Source organism: Pagrus pagrus (genome assembly GCF_965226575.1).
Source record: "Pagrus pagrus genome assembly, chromosome: 10".
Classification (NCBI taxonomy): Eukaryota; Metazoa; Chordata; class Actinopteri; order Spariformes; family Sparidae; genus Pagrus; species Pagrus pagrus.
The window spans coordinates 2,500,328-2,527,685 of record NC_140194.1 but is presented as its reverse complement, the minus strand read 5'-3'; the positions used below and the strand labels follow the sequence as shown (position 1 = coordinate 2,527,685).

Sequence of the window (27,358 nt, the reverse complement as noted above, 5' to 3'; positions counted from 1 at the left end):
ATGTGTCCATCTTTATTTTGTTGTTCCGACTTATTGTTAGCTTTATTGTCTATTTATCTGTGGTGTGTGGAGTGGGTTGGCCAAGCAGAGATGTTGTGTTGCAACACGACAATTCAGAGGAAAGAATTGATGTAACTTTTTACTCCACCACACGTTTTAACAGCTTTAGCTTTAGCGTTTCCGGGTGGTATTATTGACGCTGCCGCTGTCATGAAGACAACTGGATTGATTTCCGTTTTGCTCAGAGTAAACAGTCGGACAAGAACTGCGTCTATTCATTCATTTACTCGATAATGGAAGCGGTGCCAGCCTGATGGGTCACCAGTCAGCCTTCATTTTCCGGGGAGAAGCGAGGTTCATCTAATCTAACTGCTTGAATCCAGTGTTGTGGTCAAGAGCCCGACCGATGTACAGGGTCAGTATTATCAGCTGGTATTGGCCGATCACAAACAAACCCCGAGGAGTTAAATCAACCTCACCATCTTTATTCAACACCCAAGAGATTTTAATACAGTACACGTTTATGACGAGCTTATAAACTTTGTATAAATGAGTTGAACTCAGCTCCACTTCGATCAACTACAACAGTAACATGCTGCATGTTTGCATATTATTTCTGTTGTATTTACATTTTAATATGAACTAAATCTATTCATTAAATAATAATTACAGCACTTAACGAAAAGAACGATAAAGGTTATATTTTTATATGACGAGGCAGCACTTTCCTGAATATATTAAAATCCTGCTCTGTCTTGTTGAAACTGTTGAATGAACCCGGTCAGTATAAAACCAGAACCAGGCTGTTTGTGCATGAGGCTGGTGTGTAGAGCGTCTCTGTGCAGGCAGATATTCAGTGTTTGTCAGCAGGAATAAATGGACACACGGTGTTTTCTAGTGGTGGAAGCTGCAGAAGAGAGGCAGCTGAAGGTTAAGAGAACAGCGAGCTTAGCTCTCTGTCAAGACTGCCGGCGGCCAAGGGTTTCGCTCTCAGCGACGCCAAGGCTGCCGCCTCACACAGGCTTCACGGTCATCCATTTAACAGCTCGTGTCGAGCGTTTGGCCGTTTCAAGTGAACACAAATACACCTGAACTCCACATCTGCCGGATGTTTGGAGGGAAACAGTCACGTTTTAGTGGCTTGATCTGACAGTTTGACTCGACCCGCTTTCGGTGCGAGGCTGAAAATAAAAGACGACGGAGGGTTTTTAAAAGCTCGCACACAACGACGCTCTGATGGTGAAATGTAAGAGGCGAACTGAAAAATACAAACATCCATCGTGAGTGATTTCTTCAGGCTCTTTTTTAAAAGAAAACCAAAATCAGGCAATGTGCAGATCCTTCTCTTGTTTCAGGTCATTTTTTAGGAGTGGGTGTTAGTTTTGTGAATCGAGACAGGATACGGCTGAATAAGGGTGAAATGAGTTCAGTTCAGCTGAATCGCTGCAATTAAAGCGATTCACTTCTGGTTGACTTGGAAACTGAGAATTTGCTCACTTGACTGAACAATCCTCCACAGAACGATCCTCTAATCACAGATAAAACCTTGATTCACACTAATGCTTTTTGCTGCAGTGACACGTCTGTAATGCAACGGTTTAAAATCCAAACATATGGACGCTGTGATGACGTCACATCCCCGACGTGACGGCGTGTAATCAGTCATGTGACCGTCGGCTCACCTCCTGACCGGTGTCCAGCACGCAGAGTTTGGAGCACTGCTTCTTGGCGTCCATCAGCACGTTGAACATGGTGCAGACCGACAGCGGCACCCTGAAGTCCGTCGACTTACTCGCTTTCTGCATTTTGGCATCAAATGCAGATTTTGTTCTGTGGGACAAGAAATAAAAAAATGTTTTTATGACTGAAGTTTGATGCCTTTTTGTAAAACTGTGGCACATTTTTGTGAAAGTTTTTATTGTAGCGTTTAAAAAAAGGGAACAGAAACATCTCATTAACTATTATATCAGGAACCTTCAGAGTTTGTTGAGCTTTGAGAGGTTCTCAGGTTAGAAATGAGTCACATTCATACTTGTTGAGGTTGTGAATCACTGGAGGTTCATATCTGTGTGTGTTTACTGGGTTATATTCTGTATTCGTAGTGTTAAAACGTATTTTTACAAGAATAAAGACAGAAAGAAGGAGCGAGATGGATCCAGACAGATGTGGAGGTTCTGATCCAGCTGTGGGGACCTCTCAGTCTGACCTCTTGACGCAGGCCTCCATCATGTCGCTGGCCATCAGTTTGAGCCTCTGCTCCAGATGTTTGGCGAACTCGGGCTCCGGCCAGTGGAGGTCCAGCACGAACATCTGCAGAGCATCCAGCTTCCAGAACAAATCCTCGGAGGTGGCCGAGCCGTTACTGCAGGGAGGATGAAGAGCGTGATGAGCCGAGTATCTCAAACATGACGACAACACAAACGCTTTTACATGAAGTCTAACTCTGTGTGAGGATCTCTGCTCTTCTTCAGCACAGACGTTTTAACTGTGAATCAAAGTGAAACTACAACTACAGCAAACCTAAATATGAGACTGTGAGCTGGTGATACTGTTGATACGGATACTCTGGTAAAAGTAGAAGTACTGATACAGCTTCTTTACTCCAGTAAAAGTAATCGAGTACAGGCTCTGACATGTACTCAGAGTATCAGAGTAAAAAGTCTCCCTCTGAAGGACATCTGTGGTCAAAGCTAACTGAAGCTCACGTCATATTAATATAATTCAAAGACTATTAAAGTTAAAGGTAGAGTCAGTAGGATTTGTCCCAGCTGTTCCTGAACGCACCACAAAGATAGTTGATTGTTGAGTCTCATTCCCAGGACGTCAAATAGCCACATGTTGGGTTGGTAAAGCGTCCCGAGCAGCAACAAAGAGAGAAGATAAGAAACTCTCTGCAGATACGAGACACTAACACGCCTTTTCTCCCCATTCCAGCCTCCCTCTCTGTCTGTTCACGTCTTCTTACGTCTTTGTTTCGTCTCACTGCGTCTGAAATCAGTCTGGTGATGTCGGGAAGGCGGCGTGCGATGACGCCAAATAACAATAATCCATAATTCACCTCAAATGCATCAAACTAAAGTAACGAGCCTGTTTTGAACGTGAGCAGGAGAAAGTTCAGATACTTTTACTCAAGTTCACTTATTAATGTTTCATTCATATGTTTCTATGTTTCTTGACTCTTCATCATAAACAGGATGTGAACTCCAGTCTCCAGAAGGAGAGTCCACCCCAACCACCTCCTGACTCGGACTCTTTACAGTACTAGAGGGGTACAGTGTCAAACTTTGAAGCCTCGGACTGTCGACCATGCTGCTGCAGTCGGAGCGGGAATCAAACAGTAACTCACAAAATGGCTCAAGATACGTTGCCCAAGATAACGATGCTATCACAACATCAGCGATTGTGCACAATCATCTAATGATACATCACAATATCCGTCTCACTGAAGAGCACAAAATAGCCCCTAAAAAGGTAAACTGCAGGAAATATGTTTTTTCCTCTGCATGCGGTGCCAGAATCACAGAATTTGAGACTAACTGAGATGAAAAAATGGAGAAAAAAGTACAAAGAGTACAGAAAGAAAACAAATCAGCAGAAGGGCAGGATATTACTGAGCTGTGAATAATGTGCACAAACACGTATGATCCTCTTTTCACTGGCGTAGACGAGAAAACAAGTTCTCAGCAATCTGCCCCGAGAAAAACAAAGCAGAGCGTATTCAGGTGGCTGTGAGCGTCTTCAACAGGTTTTTTTTGGTAGTTTTGGTGCAGAGCTGTGTGTTTTCAGTCAGTAAACACAGCACCAGGCTGAAACAGAGACAGATGGACGTCTCCCCGCCTTCTCCCCTGCGCACAGGTTACACAGCAACACATGGCAACGCTCGCCGCCACCGACATCCAAGTGTACAGCGCCCGGCTAGAATGACAGCCACAGGAGGACGGAGGAGGGGGTAGGAGGGTGAAGGAGGGGGGGTTAAAACAAGCGCCACTCACTCCCTCACTTTTCTCACTTCGCCTTTAAAAGACTGTTACCTTAACAAGTGGCGCACAGGAATAAACGCTTTGGGCTGAGTCCGTGGTGCAATTAAACGCTCGGCGGCTATCCCCCTCATGTCTAATTAGCGGTGCTCTTCTCTGAGCGCGCTCCGCCCCGCTCCCCGGGGAACGGGACGATCCCACTCGCCCGTCTGTGCTCGCTAATGAAGTGCCAGCTTTTTTTTTTTTCTTCTTCTTCTCTTTTTTTCGTTGGATCGAGGAGGGCCAAGTGAAGTGAGGTAGAGGAACAGTGTGGTCTGTGTTGTGGGAAAGGCTGGGGGAGTCGGAGCGAGGAGCCTTTTTAAGAAAACGCAGCCTCCTGGTTGAGCGTTGGTGGCCTCGACATGGCCGGCAGCCCTGCAGCAGATCAAACCTCCAGCGTTTCGCTGATGATACGGCTGCAACTGACGTACAGTCACCTCAGTGTCTTAGTGTTTTAGTCTGGTTAATACAATTATGAGAGGTGTCCATCACAAGTGTCTTCAAATGTCTTGTTTTGTCCGACCAACAATCCAAAGCTAAAAAAAAAACGTAATAAAACAGAGAAAAGCAGCAAATTATAACCAGAGGATGTTGAGATTTTCATGTCTTTTGTTTTGTGTTCATTACTGTCATCGTATTTTTCCTACGATGCATATTTTTTGGTCACAGCAGCATGAGATCAACTCCTTTTAAAGTAACCGCTGCAATCCGTCGATTCGGATTGATGACGATGTCGTATCTGCAGAGAGTTTCTTATTTTCTCTCTTTGTTGCTGCTCGGGACGCTTTACCAACCCAACATGTGGCTATTTGACGTCCTGGGAATGAGACTCAACTATCAACTATCTTTGTGGTGCGTTCAGGAACAGCTGGGACAAATCCTACTGACTCTACCTTTAACTTTAATAGTCTTTGAATTATATTAATATGACGTGAGCTTCAGTTAGCTTTGACCACAAATGTCCTTCAGAGGGAGACTTTTTACTCTGATACTCTGAGTACATGTCAGAGCCTGTACTCGATTACTTTTACTGGAGTAAAGAAGCTGAATCCGTACTTTTACTTTTTTAGAGTATCTGAACTTCTACCAAAGTAGTCAAGCCGACTTGACTGTACTGACCTTTGAGGGGAGGGAAAGAGTCCCAAGTCGTTGTAGCTTATTAGCTGTCAGAGTATAAACGTCTCCATTAAAGATGAACAAACAGTCGTGAGACAGAAGTCAACGGTACAAATCTGTCTTTTGAAGAAAACTGTGTGAATCCTCTAATAGAGAGTGTTTTTCTCTCTTCAACAACCTTTTACTGAACTAAATGTACAATCCAGAGAGGAACATGTCAGAGAGGAGAGCCTGGTCAGCACAGAGACAATACAAAGAAACTGGGAGAGATATTATCACTGTAAATGTTAAGTACACGACTCATAAATCAGGCACATATTAAAAGAAATATTGCTTGTAAACTTTTAAAAATGTATTATTAACAATAACAAATTAGATTTTTGTCATTCATATACATTTTGCAATCAGTTACAGATGTCAGGAACATGTTTATCTTTATTTTTATTCTATTTCTTTTTAGTATTTCATAGATAAACAGACGGATGTGAGTCATGAGATCATGAAATGTTGCTGTGAAGATTCACGTATTCGTCGACTTGAGAATCTTGAAAGACATTTTCCTTTTGTCGTATTTTGTTTTTATAAGTTACGACTTATTCATTTGTGATAAGTTATATGAACTTGTGATGTTGTTCTTAGAATCACAAGAAAATCAGTTCTTGAGCTGCTTAAATGTAAAACTGAATTCATGGACTGTTTTCTTTGTTCCTGGCGAGCAGAGACAACCTTTAAAATCAATACTACCTTAAAACAGGGCGGGTCAGAGGGGATAAATTGTTGTAAACGCTGAAAGCTGAAGGACAGACGGTGATTTTCTTTATTTTGTTTTGTTTTGTTTCCAGGGCGAAAAAAGAGCGGGTGAGATTTTTCCGATAAAAGCTTTCACATATTGGAAAAAGCAGAACGTCTCAACTCACAAGATGTCAGGCAGATTTATTCCTTGCAAGCTGCGAAAGAAGACGACGGTGTTATTATTGTGACTTCACTGATCGCGACATGCACACAGCACGGCACAAGGACTCGTGACACGTTACAAAATCTTCACCAACGAGTCTCTGAGGAGCGATCGCATGCAGGCGGCGCCCCGCTGACAAAAGAGCCACAGTGTCACAGAAACAATTTGAAACCACAAAGCTGCCTCTCATGCCGAGCCGGGCTTCATTCAGACGAGCAGAGTGCTGCATGCTCTTCAGTTCACTCTCAGAGACCCGGGCTGACCGTCATGTCGGAGGTTTTGTGGTTTTCAGTAACTTAAAGTAATAGTAAAATGCGAGCGGGGCTTCATGCAGGGGGGGAAACTAAAGGGAGTGGAGTTCTGACTTGGGAAGTTTCTTGATATAATAATTCATTTTAAACAATGTGGACAAACATGCACACAGACTGCCGAGTACAAAGGACAGACGGATGGATCTTCATCCATACCTGAGCCCTGAAAACCCAAAGACCCACCTGATGCATACTGACTTGATATAAGACCTCTCAGTCTGTTCTCCACTTATCTACTCTATTATCCACCATGAGGAAAATTAGGGTAGCTAAGTAGCTACTGTATAAAATGTGATAAGGAGTTACTCATTAACTAATGGTTAACAAGCAGTTAGTTCCTCATTCGTTCCTCATTCGTTACCTGGTAACTACTCGAAGTTTTGTGCGCCTTATTGTGAAGTAACAGAAAGAAATGTTGTAATCTGGAACAACTTCCGACAGTGAAACGAGTCATTTCACGGAGGGTTGTGATGCTCAAAATATTAAACCAAGTCTTCTGGGTCCCAGTGCGTCATGTGACGATGTGATTACATGGTTTGGCCACCGCAAAATCTGGCTTCAAAACCTGGCGCTCTCCCTGGGGGCCGGTACCTCTACACAAAAAGTTCAGCCATTTATAAAGTCCATATCCGTAGGCTTTCAGAAAGCATGCAGAAATACGGACGAGTATGCTCCATCTGTATCTAAATATGTATCCAAGCATAAATGAGCCTTTACTCTGGCTTCAAACTAACAGGGGGAACAACATCAGCACCTCTCTATCGTCTTTGGGTCTGTTCGGGATCAGGTCTGGGTGTTTTTTCATTGATGGATATCCTCTTGGATTGAGGCGAGACTCGTTGATCCCTCCTGTTATACATACGTGTTCTCACACAGCGGACCCATCCACGCCGGCGCCGAGAAGCTGGGCATCTGTGGCAGCGTGAGAGGGAGGCTGGGGACTTTGGGAAGAGGAACGCTCGCTAGATTGTTAGTTAACGACCTGCCGGGTCAAAGTCAGCGGCGAGGTTGATCGATGGCATGAAAGGAAAATGTTAAAAGAACAAAAGAGAGAGAAGAAAATGTGACAGTAACAGCGAGCGTTCTTCACCGCGGCTCACAAACACAAGAATAGTAACTATAATAGAAGCCACTCGTCCTGCCTGCATTAATTGATCAATAGCACATACCAATAAAACACAGAAAAGTCAGTGCGTACTTCTTTTCACTCTGTTTTCTTTCATTCAGGGTTTTTTTCTGTCAAAGAGTGCAGCTCTCACTACATTGTTCCTGTGTCCTTGCTGTGTGTTTCGCTGCGTCTGCCTCCTTTTGTTTCTCGGCTGTCCTGCTCTGCTCTGCTCTGCGCCGCGCTGCGTTTGTTTAGTTCCTTCATCTTTTATTGTTTCTGTTACATTCATGCAGCTGCCAGTATCACACATCAACAAACCATCGCCGCCGAGAGTCAACAGAAGGTAAAAAGATAATGAACGACAACTGAAACTGACAGAGTTCATGCACACGGCGAGGCGACAATTCTCTCAGATAAAGACTGTTTGATAAATATAGTGTTGGAAAACATATCTGCGCACAACAGGGTTCATTTATCACCAGAAACTAGGGATGTCCCGAGCCGATCAGCGGGAGCGAGGCCGATGTGGGCATTGTTTCAATGATCGGGATCTCAGGTGTTTTTTTTCTTAATGCAGCTGATTATCTAGGAAAATATTAGTTAGGGCTAAGTATCGGATCGGGACTCGGTATCGGCAGATACTAAGTATTAAATGACTCGAATCGGGATCGGGGTAAAAAAATCCTGATCGGGACATCCCTACCAGAAACCATTCACTAAATAATTAATTCTGCTACTTAATAGGAGCTCAAATGCATCACACACTTTGTGTCTTGATCCAGAGTCAACATCATGAAAATACTTTAATGTGTCTTATAAATACGGAGAAAACAAACTGACTATCTTTTATTTTATTAACTCTTTCACGATGTCTTTTTATTTTGTCTCGTTCTCTCTGTCGTGCCTTTTATGCCTCATTCAGAGCTGCAAGCGTTAAACTTTCCTCACGTCAAGAAAATTCAGGTATCCACATTTTTTCTCACATATTAAAGTAATTAAACTGACAAACCAGGTTTAAAAATTAAATGAGCCAACCCTTAGGCCAGGAGTGCAATTACACTCTTTGTCTGGAACATGAAGGGCGACGTCTTAAACATCATCATGAGTTGATGATGACAGCGTTCTGCACAGTTCAGCTTCTTTTCCCCCCTAACACAGTTTATAACAATCAAAACACACACCGGCCTCATGACAGATCTCTGCACGTGTTGATGTCTGTACATCGATTCATCCAGGCAGAAATCTGTGTCCACTTCCTGGAAACTAGTAGCTAAAGTTATCAAATAAATGCAGTGGAGTGAAAGTATTAAGTTGCAGAAATACTGAAGCAAAGTACCTTAAAACTGTACAGAAGTACGGTAATGTAAATTAAAAATCATTCTTGACTTTGAGGCTAAGATTTGCTTCCAACGATCAGTTATCGGTCTCCTGGATTACTAATAATCGATATCAGCCCTGAAAAAAACTAATCTCTCAGCCCCTAATTCAGTGTGAAGTTAAACCAATTAAACTGCAGGTGTTGCAGACGTGTTGGATAATTTTTAGGGATTTCAATACATTTTCCACACAAACACAATTTGCACAAAGGTGAGAAAGTTGGCAGAAAGTTCTGGACTAGAAGACAAATAAATGACCACCAACGTTTACATGCAACACCGACGTCTAAGAAAACTTTCGTTCTACATCTTTTTTTCAGCCCAGTCGCCAGATCTTCAATCTGCAAACCACAGATACGTCCAAGGTTGACATGTGTAGCAGACGCAGCATATCACGGTCACATTATATACTTATAGCTGGCTTTCGTGCAACCAAACGGCCGACTGCAGTTCAAGTCACACTGCTGGATATTTTTAAGCACACCTGCACCGGCGACCAAAAACATCTATTTTGGACGGAAAGTCGGACCATCTCGACCAAAACAGTTATTTTAAGCTGAACCACGATGTTTTCTAACCCCAGCCAGGTGGTTATGTGGCTGAACTTAACCAGAGCATAAGCACGGTGTGCAGAAAAGTACTTAGCTAACATTTGAGCCTGTGCTATACAGTGTAGTCATCGGCGTAACGTTAACCGCTCAGGCTGGCGGGGAACAGGTGGGCGGGGGCTCTTACTTGACCGACTGCCAGGTCTCCTGCTCGAAGCCGCGGTGGATGGACTGAGCGATGGACGACTCCATCAGGTCGATGTAGCGCACCACCAGGGGGACGTAGAGGTCCTGCAGGTGCTTGTGGAACGTCCCGTTGCACAGGTGAGCTGCGGGGGAGGGGACAAAGCATAAACAAGACTAGTTTAGACAAGTCAACACCTTTTCAGACCAGGAAATGAAAAGAAGCATGTTGCTGCTTGTTGCACTAACATCACGTCTCCATGTAGAGTTTATTATTTTCTTATTAAACCAGCTCAGTTAGGAGAACCCAAGACACTCGCTTAAATGTGTGGCAGCAGTGTGTCTTTTTTCCCGCGGGCTGCCTCAAATTTATAAACATTGACGTCATCGTCCATCACGATGTTTCGCTGCAGACGTCGCCCAACCCTAAACTCAACAACTCCTTTTTTTAAGGCAGTCTGGGGCTGATTTGCACAGGTTTTGCTCTCTTTGTGTGGAGCTAAGCTAATTATTCGCTAACTATGAGACAAAATAAATCTTCTCATCTTACTCAATAATTATATTACCCAAAATGTTGATGTATTCCTGTAACGCTGCAGTTTCTACATAAAGAGTCTTTCCTGTTTCAGCGTGACAATGTCCTCATGCACAAAGCAGCTCTATGAACAAATGGTTTCCCAGTTCGGTGTTGAAGAACTTGATCTGACCTCAATCCCATCCGACAGCTTTGGGATGAACTGGATCACCAGTACTGGTCTATCTTCAGACAGTGAACGCAGACTGCAATCTTTAAACTCTGCTCCTGATGAGACTCAACCAAATCTGAACATCACAAGTCGTACAAAGGGAGAATTCGTGTTGTAGATGTGCTGTTCTTGCAGGATCTATTGCGTCTGCACAGGTGTTCGCGATATTGTGACACCCTCAACCCGATCCGTCCTCGTAGGATTGAGAGAGAGACAGTAAAACAGACAGATAAACCCTCGGGGACGCTAACAGTCCACAGGAGGAGAGACAAAGACGGAGAGCGGTGGTGAGAAAGCGAGCAGGCTGGTCTCTCAGGACTTCATTAGTTTTAATTCCTCTCGCTCTGCTCCGTCATGATTAACACTAGCCTTTTGGCCCCTCCAGAGAGATAAACCAGCCTTCCCTCGCAACCGCTCGCCTTCACATGCTGACAATCAAGTGAGCATTTAAATAATCTACAGAACAAACTGAGGGATAATACACTCGGTGAGGAAGATCCGCAAAGAGTCGGTGAGATATCGAGTTACCTGAGCTCAGGCGACCGTCGGTCACTGTCGCAGTTTTGTTGATTTTTCTGAAACGTTTTTTTGAATATTTAAAAAAACGCCGTGAACAATTAGAAAAGTCAAGGACTGTTTTATATTTTATCACTGTGAGGTTCAGAGAAGGCAACTTTTTCAAACCAACTCCATTATCCTCCAAAGCTTTTTTCCTTTTTTCACCTCACCCCGTCACCTCGAGCAGCCGACTGGGACTGAACTGAAACGAATTCCTCTCACTTCAGTCATAATTATCGAAGAGGGACAGCCTCATTTGTGCAAACAGTCAAAACTATGATTTCGCTCTTTATGCGCCGCGACTCCGTCTATTGCCTCATTACGCTTCAATTTAAGTTGACTCATGTTGTGACACTTGGAATAATTACGGCATTAACTGAGGATGGTAATTAGAAAAAATATAAAAGATATGAGCCATGGAAAAAAGAGATTTGTGGGTTCTTCACATAATGAAACGCTGAGTTTTTTTGTTCCCAACAGTGCCCTTGGGCTGTCTGTCTATCTGCCTGCCTGTCTGTTACTGTATTCGAGGTACTTTGGCATCGGCCATGTTAAATAACGCCTCGCATCTCGCCAAATCTCTGCTGGCTCCGAGACAAAGCCGAAGGAGGGCTTGGAAAGAGGAAACAATGAGCCGAGATTTTTTTCTCCAGCAGTCGGGTGAAATCTAATCAGTGAGATGCAGTTTGTCAGAGAATAAAATACAAACACAGAAACCTGAATCACAGCAGTACAATCCTGATATACTTCAATCTAAAGTTTCCAACATAATTTTTTTTTTTTTTTTTCACACCGTCGGGGCTTTGAGATGTAGAAAAGCACATTACAAAGAAAAAAATAAGTGGGAGGATAAAAAAAATAATGTTTCTTATTCCTGAAATCATGTTGGATGTTGTTCTGTGGACGAGGTCCAGAAACACGGTTTAAAACTCATGAATTCACAAAATAGAGTCTGAAGGATCGAGTGGAAACATTAAAGTTTATCTGCTGCTGAACGCGTCTTTATTTACAGCTCCCATCTTTTATCAAGTGAAGAACGTCAGCGAAGACTGACTGCTTGATTTTTGTTATTTTATTCAGAAGTTTCCTCGATTTTTATTCTGTTTCTTTTTGCACTGAAAGCACTTTGAATCATCTGTAAGGTTTCAGGTGTTAAATGCTGCCCAGCTCTCTGGAGAAAAACATGCAAAAGACCGACTTTACTGAACAAAAACGTCCAGTTATCAAGAATACAGCTCTCACACACCTTTACAAACACAAATAATATTGATATGTGCCAAGATGTGACAATATGTTCACTTTGTTAAGTGCAATCTTTCCAATTAAATGTCGCTCTGGAGTTGCAGTGTCGAAATGATGTTTTCCATACAGTTCACAGCCTGAAGCCTTTGGGTCCGCTGGTCCACGGAGGGTGAGGCTTCAGCCAGTTTATTGAAATAACTGTATGGGCTGTTAACACGAGACCTCTGAGCATATATAGATAGATTTTGTTATTCTCCAACCCTCTGAGAGGTACGGTGCAGAGAATCAGCTGATGTTGAAGTTCAGAGTTTTTGTCATAGGTGGATATTACCGACGGTGATCGAGTCTCAACTTCCAACCAAATTGTTTCCATGTGTCAACTCATTTATTCCAGTTAATCCAGGACCTCTCCCACTCCTCATCTTCAGTTATTGTCTGTTAAACACAAACTAATCCTCCTTTATAAACATGTTATCTTCTCAATCCAGTCCTGTTCAAAGGCAGTTTGATTTTGTCCAATTCTTTGTCCGTCACCAAATAATGTTGAATCTGAAAATATCATTTTTATCAGATGCAACACCTCCCGGGCCTGAAGTCGAGAGAACGCCCTGAGAGTCGTTCCTTCGAACAACCTTCCCGCCACGTCTTTTCTTTAAAGTTTACCTCGGCATCACCTGCAGACGAGCACAACAAACCGTCTGAGTTTGGGGCGAGGACGGCAGCTGAGGTCGTGTTGTCTGTATTTTTCTGGGAATTGCTGGAACGAGACTCAAAAATCAACTTTCTTGCAGAGTCGACTTGTAAGAGACATTTTTTAAATCATTCGTATTTCTTTGGATTGTTCCGTAACTCATCCTTTTTACTGAAATAAGTCTCTTGGTAAGATTGTGTCTGTATTAAGTGTATTGAGAGTTACTGAATGAACAGATCTCAAAGATTAATACGACTTTAATAACTGCTCTCCTTATGATCATCTTCAATAGCTTTACTCTTGCACAAAACGTAAAAAAGAAATAATAAATGAAAGTTTGCTGTTCTGAGGAAGTTAAATTCAGAAAAATCCTTCCTGTGCTGTGTTTGTGTGTATAAACATTAGAGGTCGACTGACTCGACCTTTCAGTGTTGATACCGATTATTAGAAATCAAGGAGAAGAAAAATATTCATGTGCAGTAAAAGTTAAACACGTATATACTCGAGTACAATTCCCAGGTACTTTATACTTCCTCTGCACTACATTTATTTAGCTACTTGTTAGTGTTTGCAGGCTATTAATTGTGACTGTAACCAATCAGATATTGTTGTGGGCGGGACATTGTGCGAGAGGACGTCGTATCACAGCCGGAAGAAGCACATTTTGAAATTCAGGGCAATCTGACAGATCGGCCAGACAAATAATCAGTCTGTCCATATCTTACATATATATGGTGCACGTCTAGCATTAGTTGTCAGCTTCGTAATGATGTTTTTCAGGATCAGATGTCAGTTTATCAGGTACAGCGAGCTGAAACGAAGCAGTCTGATACGACAGTCCTGCAGCGGTGGTTGGGTCAACTCAGGGTTCCCACTCGTTTCTAGAGATCAGGACATTTTCAGTGACGATCTCGCTGCTACGACCGACAGGGAGCGTGTTCATACACTGATATGTTTCTTAATTAATCAATGTATAACTCCGATGCCTTTTTCTCTTGTTTCCAGGACTTTCTGCTTTTTCTCTCATTTTCCAGGTGTTTTTCCATGACTGTTATCCAGATGTTCGCGTGGGAACCCTGCAACTGTGTGGTCATTTTCAAGGTGCAGGTTGAACTGTACTGTGTTGCACAGAGAGATCTTTCTGTTACTTATCCTTTACTTGAGACGGGAGGCTGACGTCGCCTGCAGCTACCTGCTGACAGGTAGACAGGTCGGCTGACACCGCGGGCAGCCGATCGTGTCCTTCTACCTGCCTCCGCAGTTTTCTCCTCCGCTCGTGTTAATTACTTCTCTGTCTGAGTGTGCGAGGTGACGTTAACCTCGTCTCTTAACGAGCCTTGTTTTCTTTAGCATCATCGGTGTTAATTAGCGCTCTTAGTGCCCAGACCACGTGGCGTTCGGGGCATAGCCTCCCAAAAAAAAATGAAGGTCAGGCTGGAAGTTAACAGCAGAGTTTAAAAAAAGAGATGAAAAGGTAGTCAACGCTGAACACTGGTGATTCTTGTTCCTGGTGTATTTTTATCCCTGTGTAGATCAATCTTAGCACTAATTTGTTGTTGCAACAATCCAATTTCTCCACATGCATCGAGTTAAAGGCTCATCTCGAAGCTGCAGTTTGCAAAATGTTTCCTGTTAATATGAAAAACTTTATAACACCAGAAACAGCGTCGGGTGAATGAACTCAATGTGCTTTTGGTGAAAGTAATGAAGGTAAGAGCAGCGTGGAGCAAATAAAGAGACTTTTAGGAATGTTTTAGTTTGAATCTTTCACTTCCTGCGTGGAGCAGATTTCCCACCGCAGAGAAAAACTGACAGGATTTAATTTGGAGAAAAATCTGAACAGCTCTGTGTGTGTGTGTGTGTGTGTGTGTGTGTGTGTGTGTGTAGGATGATCTGACTGCTGCACACACTTGTTGGTTGGGAGCCCACAGAAACTGGCAGAGTAGAGCTGTGATTACAGACAGCAGGAAATTACACACTGAACTGTGTTTGACACTCAGTTTGTCAGCGGCACAAATCACAGAAAAACCTTCCATGTTGAATTTCCACCAAGTAAATGAAACAATAGGAGTTCATTCTGACGGGAACAATTGTGCCGATTGTGTTGCAGCAAGACAAAAAAGGTTATATCTTCAGAGTAAAAACAGAGCGGTGAACGGGAGTCGGGTGATTTTGAAGATCTTGCTCTCAGTTTGAAATGTCGCACTGAGCAAAACAGGTTCGGAGCAGGAAGGTTCAAGAACTTCAGTCATCACGTTCATTATGAATCAGTTTTGTACTGTTACATTGCCAGAGTTGTGGCTCTGGACGAGCTCGTTACAGCCACGTGCCGGTCGCATTAACGAGGTGATCAGAGGCACTTCGGTCCATCGGAGCCAGTCCGAGCTGGCTCTGATGGTCGTGATTTTCTGCTGCTTGTGGAGACCGAGGAGACGCTAGCTCGCTCAACTGTGGGCTGAATAATTATGGATCGGTATCAACTTGGTTTTACTCACATTATAGTCACTGATTCTGGGGAAAGACTGTTGATAGAAACCCCGCGCCCCCCCAGAGATTCAGGGACGGCTCTGTGAAACATAGCAACACTAAAAACCTAGAAACCTCCGCATCCTCAACTCTCAGAGGTCTCTCCACCTTTTGAAAAGCCTCACCGATGTCGACACGGGTCTTCTCCCTCACTGCGTGGGTCATTCAGTGCCAACTCACCCAAAAGTCCAGAACTTTTCCCAGTTGATGTCATGGATTTTGGCCCTCTGAGCTAAATTTCTTTCTATATAAAAGTACTTCTTTCTTCTTCTTTTCTACTTCTTTTCTTTAATAAAGTATCATAAAAAGTGTTTTTTTGGGGCTCTGTATTTGTATTAAGCAAGATCTGTAGCACTCAGTGTTTTTTTACGCAGCATCAAATAACTTCTAGATTAAATGAAGCTTATTTAGAAAGCTTCAGGAGGTTTGTGCCGCTTGGTGGGAAACCTCGTTGTGCTGAAGTCACATTTCTCAAATCTGGATGACGGAGGTGGTGAGTGCAGTCTGACGTGTTCATCACGAGACTCACGGTCGGTCCGCAGGAAGTTGTTGTGGAGCTGGAATAGCGGGAAGCTGTCCCACGAGTCGACGGGCTGGACCTGCAGAGCGCCGTCCATGTCGGCTCTGTACAGGGACAGAAACGTCTCGGCGTGTTCGGCCATCAGCTCCGGCCACCACGAGAAAGCCTGAGGAGGACGAGGTGAGACAAAGAGTCAAGGAATTTAACAGGAAGTTGTCTTAGCTTTGGGACACAGACATGCATGTGATAACTATCGACATTTAAGGATCTTTTTTGGTTGTTTAACATCAAAAAAGCTACATTTTGAAAAAGCTACTCTGATTTGATGCAAAACAGTTACAGGTGAAAATGTCCACGGAGATTAAACAGTCTGTCTCACTTCCAGTGTGTAATGTTCGTCTTGTAAAGGTCCAGATGACCAGATCAGATCTGATTAATAAAGCTGACCTGTTAAAAGCTGCAGAAATCTAAATAAATGGAGGCAGATGTGAGAAATCTTCAGCTGCTGTGACTGTTGTTGCTTTTAAGGAAAAAGAAAAAAAGCCCAGAAGTGCTGCTGCGTGCCTCTCTGTGGACGGAGGTCGGCCCGCTCAGGTGACCGCTGCTATTGACAGGTAAAGGACATCTGAGAGAAAAGTGCAACCGGCACCGAGTCGCGCGCTGATGCACCGAGGTCAGTATTTGTGTACGACGGAGGAAGAAGAGGCTGCGATGTAAGACAGAGAGAAAGAGAAGTGACACGGCAGCGGCTCTCACTCGTGGCCTTGCAGGACGTCTCATCCTTTCAAACGGGCCTTTTCAGTTTCCCCGTGACTGACAACGAATTAAACCAGCCTGACGATTCTCCAGCACTTACAACACCTGCCTTCAACAAGACATCCATTTCAATGAAGGCTGACTATAAAATAAACGCTGCCATCAGTCCATCAAGAGAGACGGAGAGAAAGAGGAAAGGAGAGAAGAAGAAATCAGCAAAGGATTCAGGAGGAAGAGATGGGAGAAAAACGGGATGGAGCAAAGATAGACACGAAGAAAGGAAAGTAAGGAAAACAGGTTGGAAGAGGAGGTTAATATGAGAAAAACACATGTGAGGGCAGATAAAGGTGAAGACAGGAGGACTGGAAGAAGAGACGGAAAAAAACAAGAGTGCCGAGGTGAGAATAATGTCAAGACACAAATAACAAGAAAGAAACCAAAAAAAAGAAAGAAAAGGGGGAATAATCCAGACAAGAAACAGAAATGGTTGAAAGTAGGGGAGGTATCAGAAAAGTAACGAGGGAAAAGAAAGACAGAAAGACAGAAAGAAAGGATTAAATGTGGAGTGAATGGAAGAAGAAGGGATGAAAAGGGAGGTAAATTTTTTTAATGAAGTAGGAAACAAAAAAGGGAAAATAAAAGATGGTTAGGGACTGAGAGAGAGAAGAAGCAGAGAAGAAGAGGGAATGAATAACAGAAAGAAGTTAATAAGGAAGAGGGAGGAAAACAGACCAATAGGAATCATTAGGGATGGAGATATAAGTAGTGAGGGATAAAGAGAGAAGTGAACTGAGGAAAAATAGGGTAAAAAAACAAAGGGATGACGAGGGAGATTAGTGGAGAAGAAGAAAAATAAAGGAACAAGTGGGGAACAAAAGAGAAGAAGGATGGGTAGAAACAAAGACTGAAGAAAAATAGGATGGAAGACATTAAGAAGAAAGAGAACGGAAAGAAAATCAGGAAAGGGAGGAGGAGACGAGGAAAACAGTGAAACAGACAGCGAGGGGATAAAGATTAAAGGAGGAGGACGGGATCAATCGAGGAAAACAAAGGATAAGTGTCGGAGAGCAAAACAAGAAGAAACAACAAGGACAAGGACACGACAGAGGACAGAAGACGGGAGAGAAGCAGCGACAGGAGGACGAATGGAAGAAGTGATGGAGTCATAAACAGCTCCGGCCTGTTTTCAACCAGAACATCTCTTTATTTGAAAAGGAGCAGACGAGCGTTTAGCGCTTTAAAGGGCCTAATGTACGTATTGTACCACCAAGGACACGAGCGTCTCCGTTTCCTCACACCGACAATTTTGTCCAAGAAAATGTGAGAAAGTGTCATTACTGAATATTTTCCATGTTGCTGAGAGAGCATCTGGAAGGTGAAGGAGAGCGCAGGAGAGCCGAGGCGACAATGAGGAGCTTTTTTAAGTGAAGTCAGCTGAACTCGGAGATTCAGGAATGTGACCGAGGATTAATGACCGTGAGTTAACACCACGTTCACGAGGCGGACATTTTCTTCTGGAGTCACACAGATTAAATGTGTGCTCAGGTGTTGTTCATACACGTTCGTCGTTTCACCACTTCCTGATTGATCGGCGACTCAAAAAGATGGCCGATCGACGTAGAACAACATGTGTCATTATCCGCTAGCTAACGCTTCTTTTGATTCGATCTATTTCACTTAAAGGCTTAAAAAAAAATGTGTCCAAGGTTATTTTACGCTTTCCCGCCCGTCTGGTGTGACACTGTCAAACAGCAGTGTTAGCTCGAAAGCGGCTGAATGCTAACGTTATCAAATGTGTTGTTTTATCTTGAAATACGGCCCGATGTCCTGCTGGATGTTCACTTTCCACTGCTGACCAATCAGGAATTGATAACTTTTTGTCAGATTCAGATTAAACGTGTTATAACTCAGGTGACGTCCTCAAAAACAGTGAAACAAAATAAATCTGTACGGCTGAAGTAAGTTTTACCCGACTTTAGTCGAGGGTTTACGGTCAGTGGATGTGATTTTGGGCGACGTAAATAAAACTGATTTGATATGTTTGTGTCATATTTACCTTTCAGAAGAAAAGCTGTTCCTCTGAACATGAACACAATCCAACAAATAAGAATTACCATAAAAAAAAACGATGGCGAGAAGTCGTGTGTCCTCAAGAAAAACTCATAATTCAGTCTGAATCTTGTGTGTTTATGTTTTTCAGTCAGAAACACATTATTTCATACACAGTGTAATAAAAAAACACTTAAAATGACACCTGGAGATCAACAACAACACAAACACGAGCGGCTAACTTACCTCTCTTCCCTTCCCACGGTGGAATAAACAGAGAAACAAAGAACAGACAGTCAGATAAATAATGAAACTGATTGTCAAGATTTTATATGTTTTGTGTTTATGGACGAGATTCTTCTTCTTTATTCGTCCTTCTGCACTTCTGGACGTACCTGCTGCATTTTCTAACAACTCCTGTAGTTTGAAGCCAAACCCAGGTCAACTATATAACTTATACGAGTGCGATGTGCAAACTTGAAGCCTCCAGATCACGCTGAGAAACTGACGATGGACTTTTCGACGACATAAGAGACATTTTCCTGTCGAGCAATTACATTTTGTAAATGAGCTAAACTTGCATATTTACAGCTTTGTCGGTTCGTCAGCGAGGGAGAAGAGCGAACGCGAACTCGAGTTAAAGTTCAGCCGTATCAGACGCAGTAGTAGAAAAGTCCTGCAGGATCTTTAAGAGAAATGTACGGACTGACACGCTTGCTCGTTACTTTGACATCGTCGTAATGAAAAACTGACAGAAAATAAACAACAACAAAAACCAGAGACGGAGTAAGAACGCCGTCGACGCCGACAGTAGCCGAGGAAACAATTATGCTTCATCTCTAAATTTAAGCTGTGACAGCTTGTGGCGGCGCTCCGACAAAAAGCCTCTAATTTGTAATTAACATCAGAGCAGAGATTCAGCGGTCGTCATGGCAGCGGCAGAGCGCGGCCCGTTATTAATAGCTCAGAAACAGATGCCTGAGCGCCACGCTGCCACTTAGGGCCGATCAAACTGCCACGTCTCAACACCTATGATTGATCAGTTTTACACCGCGGCGGAAGAAACGCCGCGTGCATATGGGCCGTGGGCGTTGTTTTCATCGTGCCGCCGCCGCAGATGTTAATGCAGCGCCGCCACTTGCCGTGTCATCTGCCACTTCAGCGTGAGCGCTGCCAACAAAGGCAGAGAGAAGAAAATGGACAGTTGCTGCGAAAAGTGATCAAGAATGTTAATGAAATGATCAAGCGACTCGTGGAATCTTTGCTCTCGTCATTCAGAAGAGAAAAGAAGGAAGGAAAAGAGAGTGGCAGAGTTAAAATGTTCCTGTAATGGATGTGACACAAACAAGACGGAGAAGACGTGTTTTCTTTAACTCGGATAAAAGTTTTCACACCGTCGAAACACTCTGCAGAACACGAGCTCTTACTGGGTTCATGGTTCAGCCCGGGGGGTCTCCAACTCAAGACAGGCCTGTTAAAAACATATAAATGCATCTTCCATCCGGTTTTATTTTATTACATACTTTCAGAAGTTCACTGCCTTGCTCAAGGGCACCTCGGCACTGCTTAGGAGGTGGGTATTATTGTTATTATTATTATTATTGGTGATCACTCGAAGGTTTGGAGGTGCTACGTCCCACCACAACAGGTCGATGAGAAGTCTTCACGTTCGCCACCTTTAAGAAACCAGCACATTGTCTTTGCACAGTGTGACGAGCTCTCCGGCTCTAAACCATCAATAAAATACCTCAGAGTGATGTTCGTCGTTCTGCTGCAGGACCTCGATGCAGAGCTCTCCCAGTCGCATCATGTCCTCCAGCCTTTTCTCCGGAGCCGCCTGAGTGTCCACTGAAGGTCCGAGACGCAGCATCCGGGATGGAAACACAAACATTCAAACATGACTACATCTCCCACAAACCTCAGCTGATGGTTAAACCACATCGTTCACCACCAAACGCTGCTGGTATCCTGCTCCTGAGAGGATTAACCCTTTAGATTCTAATGAATGCATGAATTTCCTCGACCGCCACCCTCAGGACAACGTTTCTGACTGACAGTGACTGATCTGGGGTCAGGCACTACGAGAACTGAGCTGACGTGAATCGTTAACAATAAACCCGTCACCTTTGATCTGAGCGTACTCGATCAGCTGACTGTAGTTGATCCGAGCGGATTTTTCCAGACACTTCTGCACCACTTTCTTCATCTCCTCTGGAGGAACGGGAGTGGTGATGTCCTTCATCAAAACCTGAAACAACCACAAACAACCACATCTCAATGAAGCTGTGGGGGGGGGGCAGTGGTTCTGTTCAGGGTAGAACAGAAAAACAGAACGGTTCATCCGACAAGCTGTTAGTTATCACGCAGGAAACACTCGGAGCTGACCAGAACCAACACTTTTAGGCCAAAGAGTTAAAGCTCTTCATCATCAGCTCTTCAAATCACTTCTTCCTCAGCTGATATTTAGAAAAGTACCAGGAGGGTCCGAGCCCGTTGGGAGCTGCAGGAGACACATTCTGTGAGGTTAACTGATCTCTACGAGCTCACGATGTGACGGATGTGGCCTCTACACACGAACTGAGATCCTCACAACCTCACAGGGAAAACATTTTTCAGACTTCCACACAGGAAAGTTTGCACGAATGCAACGATGTTTGAAGAGCAGAGGTAATTAAATGTGTTCCCGTACCCGCTCCTGCAGGGAGAGCGTCGCCTTCAGGGCCCCATCTGGTCGTCCGAAGGGAAAGCAGTACCTACAGATGAGAAAAAAACGTGGGCGGTCATCACATTTAGAAACAATCTCAAGGACGACTGCGTGAAAAAACCCCCCAGAAGAATAAGAATAAGAAGAATAGGAAGATGGAAGCAGCGGCAGAAAGACGTCAGTCAGCGTCAACAGATGGCTGCTTCCTTTCATCTAATTACACTGATGAAGGAAGCTTTTCTCACCTCCAGCTCCGTCTGAGCGCAGGCGAGGCGGTTCAAGGAGGTTTCACGTTGCTAATTGACAAGTGAACAGAACTAAATAAACAAAGGCACGCGGTCACGCGGGTCAGCCATTTATTGGACAAAAACCTACAGGCAGATGTCCTGTTCCTTCACGCTGACACGAGTGGAAAAAAACAAAAGAAAAAAATATGACAAAGTTAAAAACATTATCGGGACAGACTTCGGTTCATGCTTAAGGGAAAGTCACGAGTTCATGATGTTCATTTAAATGAACGATTCTAATCCATTAACGAGCCGGATACGTGTAATGTTGTTTGGGGTGAATATAATACGTTCATTCATCAGCCGGTGACATTTGCGGCAGGAAAAACAAATTCTCATCTGTGGAAAAATGTAAATTATTAAGTTAAGTAGTCATTAAGTAAAAATACCAACAGTGTTTGTGTGCAGCCTCACAGACACAGTCACAACACTTTACCTTGACTTGTTGCGTATTATTTAAGTAACTGAGGGTTGGTTTTTTCCAGCTGCATATTTGACTGCAGCCTTTTTTTTTTTATTATTAATAATCCTTTCAGACTGACGGTGATGTGGGTCAAACCTGGATCAGGGTCCGTCTGAACGGACCTCAGCGCCGTTTCAGAGACATTTCACTGAAATTCTCTGAAACTCGTCTGTTTGCTCGATTGCAGAAAATCATGATTTGCTGCCTGGATCATGTTTCGTGGGGACTGGAGTTTGTCAACAGAGCAGAGACGTAATGAAGTATAAATACTTAGTTACTGTACTTCAGTAGATGTTTCAGGTATCTTTACTTGAGTATTTATTTCTCTGACAGCTTCTGACTTCTCCTCTCTACATCTGAACACAAACATCTGAACGTTCTCCTCCTCACATTTTCAAAACAGGCTCGTTACTTTAGTTTGACGCATTTGAGGTGAATTATGGATTATTGTTATTTGGCGTCATCAACCTATCAGAGCACATCACGCACGGCAGACGCAGCGAGACGAAACAAAGACGTAAAAGACGTAAGAAGACGTAAACAGACAGAGAGGGAGGCTGGAGTGGGGAGAACCAACCCAAAATGTGGCTATTTGACGTCCTGGGACGTGGTGCGTTCAGGAACAGCTGGGACAAATTACTTTCACTGGAGTAAAGAAGTTGAATCAGTACTTCTACTTTTACCAGAGTATGTATCTGTATGTGATGTGATGTGTAATGTGTGGACTTCATCAGCCCTTACAAAGCACATACTGTTACATGTAGTACGTGTACTGCAGACGGTAGCTAAGCTTGACTTGTCTGCACAGAGGCCTGACCTCGACCTCATCCAACACCTGGGATCAAATCTCTGCAGCAGGTTCAACATGAAACCCGAGAAGAAACGCAGAGCGGAGGCTGTTCAGGTGTCCACATACTTATGTCCATGTGGTGTATACTTGGTGTTAGAGGGTTTGTTCATGACACCAAAATAAACCTCTCTATTTCCAGTTGTGGAGAGACTCGACTGTTAAATGAAAGAATAGATCCACAGTGAGTTCGTCTTCAGATAATCTCCTCCCAGTGTCAGACGGGATGATCGTCATTAAAGGCGGTAAAGACGAGCAGCTTTATTTAACATTTATAACCTTAAATGAATGTTTAGTGGCTGAGCTCAGCTTTAATCTAAACCAAACTGTGGAAATCCTGCTCTTGTCCGGGGGACATTAGCATAATCCCAGCATTGTCCCGGCCATTGTTTACCAGCATTAGCCTCTTGTCGAGGTGAGTCAGTAATGACTCCCGCTGATCGACCCCCCTCCTCGGCCCCGACCGGCCCCTCCTCTCCACTCTGGGGCCAGATGGAGGGCCCCTCTCAGGCGTGAAGGGTCTAAAGAGCCGGGCTTGGGGACAGTTAATGGCGCAGGTCCATTCAGACGAGTGTTGCTCAAGGTCTCGAGGCTGTCGCTTTCACACCGGGCTGACAATGTGTTCACACGGCGGCGGCGGCGCTGAATAGCAGCACGCAGATGCAGGGAGGTCTCATCAGCCGCCGCCGACGCATGTCCTGCACCTGTTGTGTGCTGCTGAACGGGCTAAAAATACCCAGAGTGCCCGGGTTTATTATGATGGAGTTAAAGGAGCATACCGCTGGTTTTATATGTTTTGGCCGTTTTTTTTCTTCGAATCACGTCACGTTTAGCAAAACATGCTGTCTGTCAAAGTCCAACGAAGCAACCTGCATTTGAAGGGTCACTGATTACAAAATAAAAGGCGAGAAAAAGACACACAACAACACAACATATTCGCTCTCTTCCCTCCATTAAGTAAAGACCAACACAGAATCAAACAAGTCAGTCCTCTGTACTTGACGAAGAGACGTGTCAGGGTTGTAAAAACTTCCTTTTCTTAAAGCAGCTCGGAGCAGCATTCATACTGTGTTGATTTTGTTGGCCCCTGTGGCTAAAAGCTGTATGAGCCTCTTATCATAAACATCTTGATCAGCTTGATCTTGATCTTGTTAATGTTCTGAGCAGCTCTAACCAGATGTCAGACACTGGAGAAGTAAAACCAAAACTACTGTAGTGATGGATGCGTCTGAATTCCCACATGGAACAGAAATGAAACCCTCTGGCTTTCACAAGATCAACAAGATGTTCATACCTGAAGTGTGTGATCTGGTTCTCCAGCAGAGCCATGAGACGACACCTGACGGCCTCAAAGTTCTCCTTCTCCTCCACGCTCACCGTCCCCATCCCATCAGGCCTGAAGAGACACAAACATCAGACACAAGACGCAGTCAGCTGACTTTCATCGTCACCTCTGGACTACAGATCAGAGGCTGAAGGTGCAAACCCCTGAATCCAAAAAAACGCTGTTACCTGATCAACTTCATTTGTATTTGTAAATATGTGCTTATTGTGATTTTGACAACAACTGGAGCAACTAAAACCTGTTTGGATCTTTCCACAGGTAAACAGGTGATAGGATCATGATCGGGTGTGACAGGGGCATCAGGATATTACTACATGGGCTCAGGAACACTTCCTCCCTCCCATGAGTTATTCTCGTGCTCGTTTAGCCGGGCTGGAGGCGCCTACTGTCAGTGGCTTGGGTACAAACGAGCTACAGTCACAACTCAATTAGGCCATTTAATTGGTCTACTGCCAGTCCCAGTACACAAGCACCAGGGGAGAATCGATTTATTGATGGACGTATGTCTGACTCCAGCCCGGTAGGTGGCGATATGCAGCGTTTCAGCTAGTTGCTTCTGGACCTTCACCCAGTTGACATCACATACCAGACAAGTGAAGAAGCGGCTGCACAGCGAGCGGTGAGAACATGGTCCAAGAACGTGTGTTTGTTGCTCTAGCACTCGGCATGTTGAAACCTTCATCGCGGCTTCCTGCTACGGATTTATGCCACGGACGACTACCGGCTCAATGCCCGGCGCAGGGACTGTGGTGCATCAGCAGAACGCCGAGGCCAGTTCAGGTCCGACTGAGGCGCATACATGAAAGAGCAAATTGACTTCCAACAGCACTACCCGGGTGCGATTATGAGAAATTAGATTTAGTATGATTTCAGTCGGACTAACATGTTTACATTGACATTAAAAGTCTGGTCTAAGAAACAGCTGATCAGTGTTTATGTTTGCTAAATCAGAACGTATTCAGAAAAGCTGTTTCCATCTCCTGTAAAGTGCATTTTTATGGCGTTTCCATCAATAGTCTTTAATAACACATGAATGGAAACAGAGTCAGTGAGTCCAGTCTGCAGTTCAGCTCAACACACTGGTTAATGAATGCAAACATTCATTACATCAAATTACACAAAATCACATTAAGTCAAATTGGAGCTTCACCCTCCACTCAGTGCTCTCTCTCTCGCTCTCTCTCTCTCTCTCTCTCTCTCTCTCTCTCTCTCTCTCTCTCTCTCGGTTTAACAGCTTTTACACATCAATCAAAAACTGAATAAACTGATAACTGAGGCGTGCGCACTGTGTGAATGACGGCTGTGTTTCTGGCTCTGGTGTCCGACCGGTTGTCCCCGCCTGCAGTGGGAGGTCGACAGAATGTGGAGAGCGGCTCCAAAACCAGCTCCCACACTGATGACCGGATCTGCACGGTTAACATTAAAAGCAGATACAAATGGTGCCAGGCTGCCAGCCTGACAGCATCGCCAGGCAGCATCAGTCTCTCTGGAGATTTTGGCAGACAAAATAGCACAGCGAAAGTGAGGTTTATAGGGAACCGCTCTAAACCCAGATACACCAAACTGACACCAAAGAACTAGCGGCAATAAAAGGGAAACTACTGCGCCGTCTCCCGCCGCCCGAGTCTCTAAAAGCTGCACCTGAACGCACCGCGAAGACTACGGCTGATGTCCAGCTTGTACGTTCTGTGAGGGAAAAACTCTCAATGCCACCAGGTGGCAGTCGTCTGTAGTCGTTATTAAAAAGGAGAAACCGAACACTCATCACACCACTCTCACTGATAGCCTCTTCTCACTGTGATCGTATCTGATTAAAAGTTTCAGATGGCACCGGAGAGGCCAGGCGAAGTGATTCAACGCGCTCAGTCGGCCGAAATGCCACTGACGAGGCCCGAGCAGCACCATCAGAACTAGCCAGAACCAGATGTCACCGATTGACATTTATGATGATACATCAAAGTAAAAAAAACTTGTCTATCGCCAGTTTAGTGTGAAACATTTGCAGAAAGTAAAGACAGTAGTTGAAAAAACAGAAAAGTAGAAGAAATGAATAAGACGAGTGTTTCTGTTGAATTCATTTAGAAAATAGTATTTAGAGATAGAAATATAATAAAAAAACAACATTTCATATGATAAATAAAAGCTCGTTTCAAATAAAGGCCTGGGTTGTGGTTTATTTACCTCTACTCAGGAAAATAAAACTCTTTTCCACTCTGAGAATTTCAAGTACCAAACATCAAACCCCTCTTAAAAAGACGTCAACGCTGCAAACACCAAAACTTTTCTGATATTAGGTTAAAGGTCCAAAACATGAAGAAGTCAAAGACATGCGGGTGACGTTGGTGCAGCGATCTTCTTTTGTTTTTCATATGAAAGCATCAACGAAAGTAAAAAAAACTAAAATGAAACAAAATGTTGAGCCTGTTTTTCTGCCTTTGGTTTTCTTTCTGACAAGTTTGACTGGCTTGTTTTCACCAAACTAACTGATAAAGCAGCCAAACCCTCCACACTGACCTCAGAGTCAACCAATCAAACAGAGAGCTGCTCAGGCTCCTCTTCCTCCTCCACAACTCGTCCTGGCCAGCAGGAGGAGAGTCGACAAAGAAAAAACTGTTAGTTGAGCGCTTCATTAATGTTTGTAAAGCTTTCATTCCCTTCTTGCCTTCGTCTGAATAGGCACTCTGGTAAAAAAGAGGAAAAAATGCAATCAGTACCCAGAGCGACCAGCCTTGACTTTCTGGGCTTTCTCTGTGCAGCTGAAAGAGAAAAGAACCCTCTCCAAACGGCACTTGCGGTCGCTGGAGGGAAGAAGCGAGGAGGTTGTCTGTTAATGAGTTGTTCTTATAAAAGCCTTCGCTGGTTCAGCCCCTGACCGCCGCGCCTCGAGTACCAACAACTGTGCCGAGCTCCTCACGGCGTGTTCCTGACTCTCCCAAGTAAAAAAAAAAATGAGAAAAAATAAATTAAAAAAAACATGACGAGAAAGGAGAAGCTGAGAGTCTGACGCTCTG

General features: G+C 43.9%; 1 protein-coding gene across 6 annotated transcripts in view; it reads right to left on the bottom strand.

Annotated features, from left to right (window-relative positions):
* cadps2 (Ca++-dependent secretion activator 2) overlaps nucleotides 1–27,358 on the bottom strand; it is a 178,785-nt gene that overhangs the window by 28,524 nt on the left and 122,903 nt on the right. For 4 of the 6 annotated variants that reach the window (XM_084363304.1, XM_084363307.1, XM_084363305.1 and 1 more), the window contains exons 14-23: nucleotides 24,297–24,398; nucleotides 21,391–21,454; nucleotides 20,826–20,949; nucleotides 20,449–20,549; nucleotides 15,906–16,062; nucleotides 9,618–9,759; nucleotides 7,261–7,380; nucleotides 6,050–6,079; nucleotides 2,207–2,362; nucleotides 1,683–1,830 (exon numbers count right to left, since the gene is read on the bottom strand). In XM_084363304.1, the coding sequence (XP_084219430.1) occupies nucleotides 1,683–1,830; nucleotides 2,207–2,362; nucleotides 6,050–6,079; nucleotides 7,261–7,380; nucleotides 9,618–9,759; nucleotides 15,906–16,062; nucleotides 20,449–20,549; nucleotides 20,826–20,949; nucleotides 21,391–21,454; nucleotides 24,297–24,398 (1,144 nt within the window). The remainder of the gene's footprint in view (nucleotides 1–1,682; nucleotides 1,831–2,206; nucleotides 2,363–6,049; nucleotides 6,080–7,260; nucleotides 7,381–9,617; nucleotides 9,760–15,905; nucleotides 16,063–20,448; nucleotides 20,550–20,825; nucleotides 20,950–21,390; nucleotides 21,455–24,296; nucleotides 24,399–27,358) is intronic. The other 2 variants (XM_084363308.1, XM_084363309.1) reach the window with 1 other exon arrangement.